This window comes from Ictidomys tridecemlineatus, chromosome 2 (genome assembly GCF_052094955.1).
Source record: "Ictidomys tridecemlineatus isolate mIctTri1 chromosome 2, mIctTri1.hap1, whole genome shotgun sequence".
Classification (NCBI taxonomy): Eukaryota; Metazoa; Chordata; class Mammalia; order Rodentia; family Sciuridae; genus Ictidomys; species Ictidomys tridecemlineatus.
This window is the reverse complement of record NC_135478.1, coordinates 215,487,707-215,504,351: the sequence shown is the minus strand read 5'-3', so window position 1 is coordinate 215,504,351 and position 16,645 is coordinate 215,487,707. Positions and strand designations below refer to the sequence as shown.

The window sequence follows — 16,645 nt, the reverse complement described above, 5'->3', positions numbered from 1 at the left end:
GAGCCAATCATCAGCTGGCAGTGTGAAAGGGCGGGGAAACAGCCCAATGAGCATCACTGCAGAGGAGCCAATCAGCTAGATATTTCTGGGGCTGCTGTGAGTCAATCATCAGCTGGCAGTCTGAAAGTTTGCTGGGGCCCCTTCGGCTGTGGCTCTCAACATCTCCCCCTCTCTGTTTAAACAACAAGCATGTGGCTTAGGGACCGTGCCTGCCTTAGGTTGTCCAATACTACATATGGTCCTTACCCGTTATCGGATGAGCTGACCTCAAGGCGTCAGCCTCCTGTCTTAGGTTGGTACCATTGCAATTGGATCTTACCCGTCACTGACTACTGGTCCAGTATACAGCCACACCTGTGGAGAGGTCTTTGTACCAGCCGGGGGTGGGGGGTGAGGTTCTTTGCCTCACCTCTGTTGGCCCCCAAATTTTAGCTGAACGATCATGACAAGCAGAAGGATACACCAAGCCAATTGATGGCTCCTTTTGGAAAAATTGTACCACCGATGACATCATCAGCAAAAATACCCCAACACTACCACAAGTCGCTGCACCAACAGATAGTTCACAATGCATATAGGTGAGTTCACAATGCATACAAGTGATACATAGTCCAGGCAAGTTCTGCAAGCAGTTCAGTGATGGCTATTGCAGAAGCTGTAGATTGGTTTTATCTTTGTCTTCATTGGCACTGGGATGAAGATAGGAATTCTGGCAATAATGGCTAAAGAAAAAATTATGTAACATTCCAGAAGGCACTAAAAGAAAACAATTTTCTCAACAATTTACATTATCTTGAACAGAATTATTAAATATAATAAAAAGGAAAAGTGAAAGTAGACAAACAGATCTATTACCCGCCTGCCTTTTTTGTTCACATATTAAAACAATCCTCAATAGCTGTTTACCCAATTTAAATTAAACCATTTAAATCATGTGAATTAAAAAAATATTTGGATCCATTTTTTCATGAGTGCACATCATATATGATATATGGACATATGTACATACAAACATACAACATAAAACACAAGTGTGCACACATAATATAATACATACAACACATAACATAATAGTAAAGGCCTTATAACTTTTTACAGGTGAAATCTCCATTGCAATGTTTAAAAACTCTATAGTAAAAAAATAGAACTGATCAGCAAAACATTAACCTAGGTCTGTATGAGCTCAAAAAACAAAATAGAACTTCATGATGTGGGAAAGGGCAATAATAAAATAGATATTGAAAAAAGCATCCTGGTTCTGTCACAGATGTAAGGGTAGCCAAACTGGAGTTCTGGATATCAGCTGTTATGGATTTGAGCCAAATCATCTTCTTTTTGGTCTGTAGAAATCGCTTTAGTTAATCTTTCTGGAATCCAAATCGGCTGCTGTTCTCCCTGTGGAAACACACAAACAGAGCCCCGACTCCAGACAATCACTGGGTCAGGACTTTAGTTAATCTCTCTGGAATCCAAATCGGCTGCTGTTCTCCCTGTGGAAACACACAAACAGACCCCTGACTCCAGACAATTACTGGGTCAGGACCTTTCCATTGTCCTGTTAGAATATCTTTCCAAAGTACCTTGGGCTTATGTACATTTTTTGGACACATATGCCTTTCCGCAGCACTAAGTCCTGATGAATCCAAATTTAAAAAGTTTAGAGTAAAAAGCGTTATTTTAAGTTTATCTTTGGGGAATATATACCCCTTCCCAATTCCGTCTTTTTGCTTTAATAAGTACATTTTAATAGTTTGATGAGCTCTTTCAACTATTCCTTGTCCCTGTGGATTGTATGGGTTTCCTGTTATATGAGTAATGCCAAATGATGAGCAAAATTGTTTAAAAGAGGTAGAAGTATAACCAGGGGCATTATCTGTTTTTAACTGTTTTGGAATGCCCACAGTGGCAAAATTTTGTAAGCAATGAGCTATAACATCTTTAGTTTTTTCTCCGGCATGAAGGGAGCCTGTCAAAAACCCAGAAGAAGTATCAACTGTAACATGCAAATATTTTAATTTTCCAAATTCTGGCAAGTGTGTGACGTCCATCTGCCAAATATGGTTAGGTATCAGTCCTCTAGGATTGACTCCAAGATTAACTTGTGGTAAAAAGGACACACAATTTTGACATTGTTTTATTATTTGTCTAGCTTGTTCCTTAGTTATTTTAAAACACTTTTGTAAAGTATTAGCATTGACATGGAACTTTTTACGAAAATTTATAGCTTCTTCTAGTATAGAGAAAATATGTATGTCATGTGTAGTTTTATCTGCTAAATCATTGCCCAAACTAAGGGCTCTAGGCAATCCTGTATGTGCCCTGATATGTCTTATAAAGAATGGATCTTTTCTGTCCCAGATTAGACTTTGTATAGTGGAAAGCAAAGAGAAAACAGTAGAGGAAGGGGAAATCCTACCAGCATCTTCAAGGGATACTATAGCATTAACTATATACTGACTATCGGAAATTAAATTAAATACAGAATTTTTAAACATCACAAAAGCTTGTAATACTGCATTAAGCTCTACCTTTTGAGCTGATTGTTTGGGTACTAAAAATGTAAAAGTTTGACCAGGTGTAACTATTGCTGCTGTACCATTATTTGACCCATCAGTGAATATATTTGGAGCATTCATGATAGGTGTTTTTCTTGTCATTTTTGGAAAAATTACAGGATGTGATGACCAAAAAGACAATAAAGGATTAGACGGTAAGTGGTTATCAAATGAAACATTAGATTTGCATATGATTATTGCCCAAGTATTTAACTCGTTAGCTAATTCATCAATTTGATTCATAGTATATGGAGTAATAATTTTATTGGGAGAAATTCCAAATACTCCCTTTGCTGCTTTTATTCCTTTGAGTATTAATTGTCCTACAGCCTCAGGATACCTAGTAAGAATAGTGTTAGGAGAATAAGATAAATGTATCCATAATAATGGACCTTCTTGCCAAAATACTCCTGCAGGAATATTTTTTGTTGGTAGTACAATAAATAATAAAGGCAAACTTATATCAATTCTATCCAAATGCATTTTTTCATATATGTTTCAATGATTTTTAATGCCTTTCTTGCTTTAGGCGTTAACATTCGGGGTGAATTTGGATCTGATGGACCTTTTAGGATATCAAATAAAGGTCCCAACTCTCCTGTTGGTATAGCTAGATAAGGCCTTATCCAATTTATGTCTCCTAATAACTTTTGAAAGTCGTTAAGTGATTTGAGTTGATCTACTCGTATTTGAATTTTTGGTGGACAGACCATGGATGAGGATAATAGAACTCCTAAATAATTAATTGGAAAATTTAATTGTACTTTATCTATTGCTATCTCTAGATTATAATTTTTTAATAAGTTTGTAAGTGTGGCATAACATTCTAGCAGTGTGTTTTTAGCTTTGTGTGCTAATAATACATCATCCATATAGTGAAATATTTGTAGTTCAGGATTTTGATTTCTAAGTGGCTGGATTACTTTGTTAACATAAATTTGACACATAGTTGGGCTGTTAGCCATCCCTTGAGGGAGTACTTTCCATTCATATCTCTGATCAGGACCTTCATGATTCAGTGCAGGGATAGTAAATGCAAAACGTGGACTATCCTCAGGATGAATTGGAATTGAAAAAAAAAAACAATCTTTAATATCTATAACTAAAACATACCAAGTTTTTGGCAAAGCAGACAATTGAGGAATCCCCGATTGAGCAGGTCCCATAATAACCATCTCATTATTAATGGCTCTTAAATCTTGCAATAATCTCCCTTTACCAGATTTCTTTTTGATGACAAAAATGGGAATATTATGGGGAGATACAGAAGGTTGTATATGTCCTTCTGCTAATTGTTGTTTGACCAGGTCATGGGCTGCTTGTATCTTTTCTTTAGTCAGGGGCCACTGAGGAATCCATACTGGTCTTTCTGATTTCCAAGTAATTTTTATTGTCTCAGTGGCCCTTTCTGAAAATCCAACCCATGTCTGTCTGTTCCTTGAACTATTTGTGTTGATGCTGCTATACCTTGTTCTTGTTTTTCTAATCTTTTTCCTTTCCTAAAACCTTGTCTAGCCATAATAGTGGGTGCATTTTGATTGATGTTATTTGTTAATGTCAAACCTAATTGATCTACGACATCTCGTCCCCATAAATTTATGGGAAGATGATCCAATACATATGGCTGTATAGTTCCCTCACATCCTTCAGGATCCTTCCACTCTAATACCATTGCACTTCTATGGGGATTAGTCGCCACTTCTAGGCCTCGAAGCGTTTGAGTGGATTGTTGTAATGGCCAATGTTTTGGCCATTCTTGACGAGAGATGATGCTAAGGTCTGCACCTATATCCAGTAGCCCATTAAATTCATGTCCTTGAATATTTAGTTTTAGCATGGAGAGAGAATCTAAATTTAAAGAAAGCGTAGCCCAATCTACACCTGTGGAGCCTAATCCCCTGGAACCTCTTTCTACAGTACGACTGGAAAATATATCATATAGGCTGGGTATTATTAGTAACTGTGCTATTCTATCTCCTGGTGAAATTACTGCTATACCCCTTGGAGAACTGGCTATAATTTTTATTTCACCTTCATAATCAGGATCAATTACCCCAGGACTTATCATAAGTCCTTTTAGAGTAGAAGAACTTCTTCCCAATAATAAGCCTACTGTTCCTTGGGGAAGAGGCCCTTTTACCCCTGTGGGAATGATTTGAACTCCCATCTCTGGAGTTAGTACTGCTCTGGCAGAGGCGCAGATGTCCAATCCTGCGCTTCCTCTGGTTTGTCTAGTGAGGGATCTAATGGATAATGTGTCCTGGGCACTACCCTGATGGTGTTGCTGGGTTCCTCCAGTGCCCCGTATAATTGTGGTCATGGGCCCCGGAGCATTGGGCCCCCCTGTCCGTTTTTTGGCAATGGAACCCCGATGCCTTTCTCCATAATATTGTGGGTACAGGGCATGCTAATCTTTGAGGTCCTGTCTCAGGATCCCATCTCTCAACTATGGGGGTTGGGGGCCTCCTAGCATATGGAGGTGGAGCTGTTGGTTGGACACTTATGCCCTCTGGTGATAGAAAGGTGTTAGTAGCAGTCTCCTGTTGTAACTTTCCCCCTGATGGCTTTTTCTGCTCTAAACTTTCTTCCTCTGTCTGACTAGCTGGAGAGACCTTCTCTCTTACTTGATTTTTTTCCTCTGTCTGACTAGCTCGAGAGACCTTCTTTTTTAGTTGAATTTTTTCCTCTGTCTGACTAGCTCGAGAGACCTTCTTTTTTAGTTGAATTTTTTCCTCTGTCTGACTAGCTCGAGAGACCTTCTCTTGTACTTGAATCTTTTCCTCTGTCTGACTAACTTGAGAGACCTTCTCTTTTACTTGAATCAATATGTCTTCTCCTTCCTCTACCTTTGTCTGAACTGAAGGCTTTGGACTAAGCAAACCAGATACCAACGCCCACAATGTCAATGTGCCAACTGGCAGAGTCCCTGGGCTTTTCTTTTCTATTCTTTTTAAATCTTCACCATGACGGTTCCATTGTGATATATTTAACAACTCCTCCTTAAAAAGCCATGGGCTACATTTTTGTATTGTATCAACGTATGCCCTGACTGCTCTTGATTTTACTGGGATGCCTCCTTCCTCTAACACTTTACTTAACAGTCTTTCGGTTTGTTTTTTACTAATTTCTGATCCCATATTTCTACTATAATACAACTCAACAAGATAACACCAAACAAAACCGAGACAGAATGAAATAAAAAGGGAACAATAAAAAATCATTATAGCCTTTCTATCCTTCTGACGTGTGCATCCGTCCTTTCTCCCTATCTGTTCCTCAGACGCAAATAGTTTTTCCTCAGATGTGAGCGGTTTTTCTTCCGTCTCACTCATCTCCAGGGACAGGCAACTTAAAACAAAAGTGAAGCAAAACAAAAGAGGAATCTTAAAATGGCTACCCATCCTCTCGCCCTGCCCTCAGGGGCGAGCAGTTTACCTTATCACTTACCCTCAGTCGCTCCCCGTGCAAGACACCAAATGCCGCAGTCTGGCTGGGCACAATTCAGGAGCCACTTGTCAAGCAGAAACAAACTTTATTTCTAGAACCACACACGCCAAACAAAATAGCTCCTCAGGAAAAACCCTCAGAGCCCAACTGCCACCACCGGCTTCCCACAAGCCTCTCACCACCACAAGCCTCTCCACCTCCCACAATCCTCCTGCTCTTGAGGCCGATTGGCTGGGTCACGTGGGCAGAGCCAAAAAAGTCCCCCAATGAGCAGCTGCGTGGTCTGAAAGGGCAGGGAAACAGCCCAATGAGCATCACCGCAGAGGAGCCAATCAGCTAGATGTTGCTGGGCCGCTGTGAGCCAATCATCAGCTGGCAGTCTGAAAGGGTGGGGAAACAGCCCAATGAGCATCACTGCAGAGGAGCCAATCAGCTAGATATTTCTGGGGCTGCTGTGAGTCAATCATCAGCTGGCAGTCTGAAAGTTTGCTGGGGCCCCTTTGGCTGTGGCTCTCAACAGAAGTCTCTAGGTCTAGCTCACACTCAAGTGGGGTGCTTATGCACCGCTGCTGATTCCAGGACTTGGGATCACTGGAAGCCATCTGAGAAGCTGCCTGCCACAAGGGGCATAACCAGGATCAGACTTTGTCAAAAAAGAAATGTCTGGCAGATAAAACACCTGCATAAAGAGAATGTATGTTTCTAATTTCACTTGTTCATGTTGAACACTACGTTAAAAACGCAGGTCTTTAAAAGTTGAAAAGGTGATCTATGAAAAAGACATGGTGAAGGAGGCTAATAGGTTGGAAAAGAAAAAACGAGGACCCAAGAGAAAACAATTATATAAGGAAGGTCTGTGCCCATAAACTACACCTTTTATTTAAACATTTGAATGATTTCAAAAGACTCCAAGAGATAGTGCCAGAAAAATAGAGTAGATAAACTGTTGCTTAAAGACAACATAAAGTTCTAAGACATTTGACTGTCTCCACCCACCAATAAATATTTGTAAAGGGGATAAAGCAATACCTGATGTCTGAATGTACTATTGCAAGAAACACCTACCAAGAAACACTATTGCAAGGCTCCTTTATATTTAAGATGGGAAAATTATATTTTCAAGGACTGTTTCTTTAAAAGGAGGAATCAAAAGGAGGAAGAAAAATCACAATGCTGGGGGTAATTTCTTTAGGAAAAACCATCTCTAATCTAGACAGGTGGGGTGATCTGGCTCCTATCCATCTGTCAGGTCTTTCTTCCCCCACTGACGGCTAGGTGCACCTACTCCTCCCTAAATTAATTTCATTCAGATGCTACTCAAATGTCACTCCACCCAGAAAGACTTCCCTGACCAACATCTGAAATAACATCCACTTACCCCACCCTCTTACTCTGTTTTAATTTTTCTTTATACCAAGTATCACATTCCAAAATTATAATATGGCTTTATTTCTTTAGCTTTTTATTAATCTGACTCCCCGGGGAGTAAAGCTTGAAGAACTTTAGCTCACAGCTGTGGGACCTGGAAAAACAGTCACTGACTCTTATCAATGTCTGTTGAGTGAAAGCAAAAGCAGTGAAGCTCATAAAAAAGAAGAAAAAAATCTGATAAACAGTAACAGAGAATGGGAGAAAATGTGAAGAACAATGACAGTTTGGTAGAAATGTACCAATACAATCTTTGCTTAAGGGAATATTTATATTTGTGCGTAATGAATTTTAAAAAAATCCCTACTCAAATGTATTTGCAACATTTTGGACAGCACTTAAGTCTGCCCCATTTTTCTAATTCTGTCGCGCAGCAACTCTCATTTCTCAGTGAGATGACTAATTTCTGGGGATCCTCAGGAAGGGGACAGTGTTCGGCCCCCCTTTTTTATAAAAATGTATTCTTGTCGCTATTTGACTGGCTGTGCCTCCCTGATTCCTCTCTGTTATTGGTCCGTCTCCCTGTCCATCACTTCCGGATCCAAGCACTCTATTGGTCCGCTATTGCAGACCGCCGGCAGCTGGCTCCGCTCAGGCAGGAGGAGTTCCCCGGTGACGTCAAGGGCGCTCCCCGCCCACATTCCAAGGCATGGGCGGAGACTTCTCATGGCTCTGCCTTTGTGGGCGGTACAAGGCGGAGAGAAAGACTTCTGATTGGGCCCAGCGGTGAGCCGAACATCCTATTGGTCCCTGGCCTGGAAGGAGGTGGGGTCGCAGCTGGATCCTGGAGCTAAGCGGAGAACCCCAGGGGACTCTGAAAGTTTGTGTCTGGAGCGGTAGTGGGAAGTGGGCTTACTGCGAAGGGATTTTCTTGGGAAGTGAGCTGACTTCATTTTGAATGCACATCCCACTTTAACCCCTGCAGCCTCCGGTCCGAGCCGTGGACGGCTCGTCCTCTGGGGATTCTCGGATCTCGGAGAACACTGGACGGGAGGCCGGGGCGGTTCTCTCTCAGGCAGGGAAGCAGACGTTTTCCTGTCTAAGAACACAAACGACTCGTAGACGCGCACACGCACCACACGCGAGAAAGGAATCTCGCTGCTTCCAGGCGGCTCCGCCCGGTCCCCTCCTGCCCTCAGCATCCTCGGCCCAGCGCGGATCCGATCACCATGGAGGTGCTGGAGAGCGGGGAGCAGAGCGTCCTGCAGTGGGACCGCAAGCTGAGCGAGCTGTCAGAGCCCGGGGAGACCGAGGCCCTCATGTACCACACGGTGAGGACTCGCGGCGGGGGCAGGGTGGCTTTTCAAGGGGGAGGTGATGTTATCAGAGGAACAGCTGGAGACCTGCGAAGTGGGAAAACAGTGTCTGGGAAAGGGCATGGCCAGAATAAAGAAGTCTGGAGAGAGGAGTAGTTTTTCTGTTCTTACAGCTAAAGGTGCACACAGGGCCCTTTAAAACTCTCCTAAGAATAATGACACTTTGTATTCCGTTAGCTATCTGTACTTTTCTCCTGCGGCCTTTTCATATCCATAATACTATTTCCTATTGCTAACGATACTGTGGGAGGAGGGGGATGTGTTTTGAGAATAACATGCTGCCGCCTAGTTTGCTATTGATTTTTGTGGGAAGGTTTTTTTTTGTTTTTTTTTTTTGTTTTGTTTTTTTAAACGGGACAAGCTAAAGTAGCATTTTCTTTCCATCTGTCTCATATTCTCCCTCCCTCCCTCTCACCCTTTATTTGCATTTTAAAAAGTACACGTGTGCACATGTATGTGTTGGAAAGCCTCCTCTCCATTAGGAGGAAGGCTGCTTGCTTTATTTGGCTTTTTAGACTGTACTGCCAAGAAATCTGCTTCCTCCCTCTTTAGAGGAAAGATCAGTATGGAAAATCTGAGACAGTTACATATTTCAAAAGGACTTTGAGGAAGGTGGGATAGCTCACCTTCCCTGTATGCCTCAGAGACTAAGCTGTCACAGAGCAAGCACATTTCTTTTAATGTTTCAATTTCAACTTTTTTGATATTAAATTTGCAAATTGGAATTTTGTTTCTGATAGCCAGCACTGATCATATGCCTTTGTTGGAGATATCTTTTATCTCTTTGTTTCTTTTGTAGACATGTAGAAGTTTGTAATGAGAGAGGGAAAGCAAACACTAATGAGAAAAGGAGAGACTTGGCTGCTTTCCCTCTACGGTTCTTTTAATGGGGTCAGTGCCACGATATTTGAAACTTTTGTAAAATGGCCTGCAGGCTCCACGGAGCCTCTTTGGCCTTTGCCTCTGACTGACGTTATTTTGGGAAAAGGGTTGAGGGCCTCCCTGCTGATTCCCACCAAAGTGGTTGAGGTAGCTGAGAGGGGCTTGTTTTAAAAACCCAGAATGTAGGGCTGAGAGGGAGTGGTAGTTCATGCTGGGGCAAAAGCCAGATGTTCAGTGTGATCTGGGCTTTGCTCATTGAGCCTGTCCCAAGGAGACCATGTGGGCTGTATTTGGAATGGAGCTCAGATGTGTTTCCTGACCTCCATAAAGAACTTGGATTTTGGCCCTCAACTATCTTCTGAGTCTTGGGTGCTCCAGATGTTCATACTGACATGAGCTACATTTTAACCATGTATGGAATGGAAGCTATTCTCTTTTGTTCTCCTACATACTGTTCTATTACCAGGAAAATGTCTCATCTAGCTGCTATAATGCACAGATTTGGGGTTGTTTTTTAGCTGGTGGGACCCTGTGGCTTGCATTGTGAGATCACAGGTCAGGGTTTGAGATGGTGCTGTGACTGTGGCGTTAACTTCAGGACCAGACAAACAGCTTGGACTGACTCTAATGTCTTTCTGCACAGTTTCGGGGGTAGACAGCTTACATTCCTTTTGATATGAATAGCTCAGGTTTTCTCTGTCATGGTGGTAAAGCAGTAATGTGGGATGATTTTTCTACTAATCCTTTTTAAAATGACTCTTTATGTTCTCTACTTAGATAAGTGTCTCCCTTCTGAACAGCTCACACATGAAAAGCTGCTCATTGCTGCAAGTGATTGCAACTAGCTGTGCATACATGAGTCAGTGTTGAAAGAGGCATTGGATTTAGTAGCATAGACCATTGGATTACAGTCCTTTGAACTAAGAGATATTTGGTAGAGATTTGAAAGTATATAACGTTCCCATTTGTTTCCTGAACTCTTTTTGGGTATCCAGTTATTATTGCCATTTATCTGTAACATGGGGTGACCTGACCTCCAGCTGAATCTACATGTGGAAAAAAGATGGCCTGATGTGATTACACACAGGTATATTTATTCTTTAAATTAATATTTATTGAATATCTTATATGTGCCAGACACTATTCTAAGCACCTGGGATACATCAGTGAACACAAGCAGACAAAAATCCTGACCTTGAGTAGCTTACATTCTAGTATGTGTGTGTGTGTGCATGTGCGTGTGTGCATATGTGGGTGTGCACACGTGTGTGCATGCTCATATGTGCAAACTTAGGAAAGAATAAATAATAAATGATAAACAGAGAAGCAAAAAAGTATGTTAAACAATATAAGTGCTATGGAAAAAGTAAAAGTAGAACAGGATATTGGGGATAGAGAGTTCAAGAGAAAGGAATGGCAAAACATGGTATGGAAATAAGTTAGCATAATGAGCCTTTTGCACAAAGATTTGAGACAGGTAAGAGTGTTGTCTTGACAGGATGAAAAACCAGGCAAAGGCCAGAAGGTGAAAGCACATCTGGTATGAGCTGATAATAACATCCTCTAATGTTTTAGATTTCCCCATTTTGGTGAGTTCTTTTTCTTGAAAATACAGGTTACTTCTAAGACACCAGTGCCTGTTTTGGCAATGACCCAGCGAAACTTTCCAAATTCAGTGGATTGGGCCTGGTACAGGGAGAGGAGAGCCTGCAGTGAGCAGACAGGTGTAAGCTGGGAAAGTGTTTAGAGGTGGTGATGGCCACCATCTGTGGAGTGCCACTCTCCCTAGGGGGAGGGATGCCTGCACACACCTGCTCACTCTCTAGCCCCCCAGGTCTCCACTCTTGGTTGGATGCTCTGATTTATTTTGCCATCTTGAAATTCTGACTCAGTTTTGAACAGGGGATCCACGTTTTCATTTTGCGCTGGTTCCCTAAATTATGTTGCTGGTCCTGCTAAAAGACATTATGTTTAGTGCTTTATGTCATTTATCCCTCTCCATGACTCAACGAGAGAGCCATCTTTATTCTCATTTTACATATAAGAAAACTAAGGTTTAATGAGTTTAAGCAACTTGGCTCAGGCCCCACAGCTAATCAGTGACACAACCAGGTTTCCCTGATTCAAAACCAGGTTTCCCTGCCTCCAAAGCCCAAGTTCTTGCCCATCATGCTGTAGGAATGGGGAATCCTGACCTAAAGATAAGTATCTGAATAAGAGATTGGGAGAGAATGACTGGGATACACAAACTGCTGAGCTCGAAAGCAGCTAATGTTTAACCAGGGCTGACGATGGCAGCCACCAAACCTTAGTGTGATCCCTCTCACTGTTCTAAAGAGGGATTTGGTTACCACATACATGATTGCTAAAGCTCTGTTTTAGCAAACCTGTCACATACCTGATTTCAAAAATGTTCAAGTCGCCCAAGGCTGGGATTATAACGTTTCTCAGGTGCCTTCTGTGAGCCATCAAGAGCAATGTTTTTCTCATTTGGTTAGTTATGAAGTCTTTTGGTTCACAAGGACAAAGGTGTTGAGAGCCACAGCCAAAGGGGCCCCAGCAAACTTCCAGCTGCCAGCAAGCTTCAGACTGCCCCAGCAACATCTAGCTGATTGGCTCCTCTGCGGTGATGTTCATTGGGCTGTTTCCCTGCCCTTCAGACTGCCAGCTGATGATTGGCTCACAGCTGCCCCAGCAACATCTAGCTGATTGGCTCCTCCACGGAGCTGCTCATTGGGTGACTTCTTTGGCTCTGCCCACGCAACCCAGCCAATCGGCCTCAAGAGGAGGAGGATTGTGGGAGGAAAAGGCTGGTGTGGGGGAGAGAGCCTTGTGGAAGCCGGTGGTGGCAGTTGGGCTCTGAGGGTTTTTCCCTGGAGCTGTTTTGTTTGGCGTTTGTAGTTCTAAAAATAAAGTTAGTTTCTTTTTGACAAGTGGCTCCTGATTTGTGCCAAGCCAGACTTCGGCATTTGGTGGCTCGCACGGGGAGCAACTGAGGGTAAGTAAACTGCTCGCCCCTGAGGGCAGGGCGAGAGGATGGGGAGCCATTCTAAGTCTCCTCTTTTGTTTTGCTTCGTTTTTGTTTTAACTTTCCTGTCCCTGGAGATGAGTAAGAGGGAAGAAAAACCACTCACATCTGAGGAAAAACTATTTGCGTTTGAGGAACAGATAGGGAGAAAGGACGGATGCATATGTCAGGAGGATAGAAAGGCTGTTATAATGATTTTGTGTGGTTCCCTTTTTATTGGATTCTGTCTCGGTTTTGTTTGGCGTCATCTTGTTGGGTTGTATTATAGTAGAAATACGGGATCAGCAATTAGTAAAAAACAAACCGAAAGAGTGTTAAGTAAATTGTTAGAGGAAGGAAGCTTCCCAGTAAAATCAAGAGCAGTCAAGGCATACGTTGATGTAATACAAGAATATAGCCCATGGCTTTTTAAGGAGGAGCTGTTAGATATATCACAATGGAACCATCATGGTGAAGATTTAAAAAGAATAGAAAAGAACAACCCAGGGACTCTGCCAGTTGGCACATTGTCATTGTGGACGTTGGTATCTAGTTTGCTTAGTCCAAAGCCTTCAGTTCAGACAGAGGTAGAGGAAGAAGAAGACATATTGATTCAAGTAGAAGAGGAAGTCTCTCAAGTTAGTCAGAAAGAGGAAAAGATTCAAGTGAAAGAGAAGGTCCATTATTATGGATACATTTATCTTATTCTCCTAACACTATTCTTACTAGGTATCCTGAGGCTGTAGGACAATTAATACTCAAAGGAATAAAAACAGCAAAGGCAGTGTTTGGAATTTCTCCCCATAAAATTATTACTCCATATACTATGAATCAAATTGATGAATTAGCTAATGAGTTAAATACTTGGGCAATAATAATGTGCAAATCTAATGTTTCATTTGATAACCACTTACCATCTAATCCTTTATTGTCTTTTTGGTCATTGCATCCTGTAATTTTTCCAAAAATGACAAGAAAAACACCTATCATGAATGCTCCAAATATATTCACTGATGGGTCAAATAATGGTACAGCAGCAATAGTTACACCTGATCAAACTTTTACATTTTTAGTACCCAAACAATCAGCTCAAAAGGTAGAGCTTAATGCAGTATTACAAACTTTTGTGATGTTTAAAGATTCTGTATTTAATTTATTTTCTGATAGCCAGTATATAGTTAATGCTATAGTATCCCTTGAAGATGCTGGTAGAATTTCCCCTTCTTCTACTGTTTTCTCTTTGTTTTCCACTATACAAAGTTTAATCTGGGACAGAAAAGATCCATTCTTTATAGGACATATCAGGGCACATACAGGATTGCCTGGAGCCCTTAGTTTAGGCAATGATTTAGCAGATAAAACTACACGTGACATACATATTTTCTCTGTACTAGAAGAAGCTATAAATTTTCATGAAAGATTCCATGTCAATGCTAATACTTTACAAAAGCGTTTTAAAATAACTAAGGAACAAGCTAGACAAATAATAAAACAATGTCAAAATTGTGTGACCTTTTTACCACAAGTTAATCTTGGAGTCAATCCTAGAGGATTGATGCCTAACCATATTTGGCAGATGGACGTCACACACTTGCCAGAATTTGGAAAATTAAAATATTTGCATGTTACAATTGATACTTCTTCTGGATTTTTGATGGGCTCCCTTCATGCCGGCGAAAAAACTAAAGATGTTATAGCTCATTGCTTACAAAATTTTGCCACTGTGGGCATTCCAAAACAGTTAAAAACAGATAATGCCCCTGGTTATACGTCTACTTCTTTTAAACAATTTTGCTCATCATTTGGCATTACTCATATAACAGGAATCCCATACAATCCACAGGGTCAAGGCATAGTTGAAAGAGCTCATCAAACTATTAAAATGTACTTATTAAAGCAAAAAGATGGAATTGGGAAGGGGTATATATTCCCCAAAGATAAACTTAAAATAACCCTTTTTACTCTAAACTTTTTAAATTTGGATTCATCAGGACTTAGTGCTGCAGAAAGGCATATGTGTCCAAAAAATGTACATAAGCCCAAGGTACTTTGGAAAGATATTCTAACAGGACAATGGAAAGGTCCTGACCCAGTAATTGTCTGGAATCGGGGGTCTGTTTGTGTGTTTCCACAGGAAGAACAGCAGCCGATTTGGATTCCAGAGAGATTAACCAAGGTTCTGACCCAGTGATTGTCTGGAGTCGGGGGCCTGTTTGTGTGTTTCCACAGGGAGAACAGCAGCTGATTTGGATTCCGGAGAGATTAACTAAAATCCTGACCCAGTGATTGTCTGGAGTCGGGGGTCTGTTTTTGTGTTTCCACAGGGAGAACAGCAGCCGATTTGGATTCCAGAGAGATTAACTAAAGCGATTTCTACAGACCAAAAAGAAGATGATTTAGCTCAAATCCATAATAGCTGATATCCAAAACTCCAATTTGGCTATCCTTACATCTGCGACAGAACCAGGATGCTTTTTTCAATATCTATTTTATTATTGCCCTTTCCCATATCATGAAGTTCTATTTTATTTTTTTGAGCTCATACAGACCTAGGTTAATGTTTTGCTGATCAGTTCTATTTTTTTTTTTTTTTTTTTGACTATAGAGTTTTTAAACATTGCAATAGAGATTTTACCTGTAAAAAGTTATAAGGCCTTTACTATTGTGTTATGTGTTGTATGTATTATATTATGTGTGCACACTTGTGTTTTGTGTTATATGTTTGAATGTACGTATGTCCAATGTACGTATTTCTATATATCATATATGATGAGCGCTCATGAAAAGATGGATCCAAATATTTTTTTTTTTATTCACGTGATTTAAATGGTTTAATTTAAATTGGGTAAATAACTGTTAAGAATTGTTTTAATATGTAAACAAAAAGGAGGTTAACAGATCTGTTTGTTTACTCTCACCTTTAGTTTTCATTATATTTAATAATTCTCTTCACTATAATATAAATTGTTAAGAAAATTGTTTTCTTTTAAGAAAATTGTTTTCTTTTAGTGCCTTCTGGAATGTTACCTAATTTTTTCTTTAGCCATTATTGCCAGAATTTCTATCTTCATCCCAGTGCCGATGAAGATAATATAAATTGTTAAGAAAATTGTTTTCTTTTAGTGTCTTCTGGAATGTTACCTAATTTTTTCTTTAGTCATTATTGCCAGAATTCCTATCTTCATCCCTGTGCCGGTGAAGACAAAGATAAAACTAATCTACAGTTTCTGCAATAGCCATCACTGAACTGCTTACAGAACTTGCACTGAACTGCTTACAGAACTATGTGTCATTTGTATGCATTGTGAACTATCTGTTGGTGCAGCGACTTGTGGTAGTGTTGGGGTATTTTTGCTGATGATATCATCGGTGGTACAATTTTCCCAAAAGGAGCCGTCAATTGACTTGGTATATCTTCCTCCCTTCTGCTTGTCATGATCATTCAGCTAAAATTTGAGGGTCAACAGAGGTGAGGCAAAGAACCTCACCCCCCCCCCCCGGCTGAGACCTCTCCACAGGTGTGGCTGTATACTGGACCGGTAGTCAATGACGGGTAAGATCCAATTACAATGGTACCAACCTAAGACAGGAGGCTGACGCTCTGAGGTCAGCTCATCCGAAGACGGGTAAGGACCATATGTATTGGACAACCTAAGGCAGGCACGGTCCATAAGCCACATGCTTGTTGTTTAAACAGAGAGGGGGAGATGTTGAGAGCCACAGCCAAAGGGGCCCCAGCAAACTTCCAGCTGCCAGCAAGCTTCAGACTGCCCCAGCAACATCTAGCTGATTGGCTCCTCTGCGGTGATGTTCATTGGGCTGTTTCCCTGCCCTTCAGACTGCCAGCTGATGATTGGCTCACAGCTGCCCCAGCAACATCTAGCTGATTGGCTCCTCCACGGAGCTGCTCATTGGGTGACTTCTTTGGCTCTGCCCACGCAACCCAGCCAATCGGCCTCAAGAGGAGGAGGATTGTGGGAGGAAAAGGCTGGTGTGGGGGAGAGAGCCTT

General features: G+C 41.3%; 1 protein-coding gene across 1 annotated transcript in view; it reads left to right on the top strand.

Moving 5' to 3' along the window:
• Positions 1-8,200: 8,200 nt before the first annotated feature.
• Positions 8,201-16,645, top strand: part of Creb3l2 (cAMP responsive element binding protein 3 like 2) — a 113,369-nt gene continuing 104,924 nt past the window's right edge. The window contains exon 1 of the mRNA XM_005332410.5: positions 8,201-8,701. Coding sequence (XP_005332467.1) covers positions 8,600-8,701 — 102 coding nt within the window. The 5' untranslated portion in view covers positions 8,201-8,599. The remainder of the gene's footprint in view (positions 8,702-16,645) is intronic.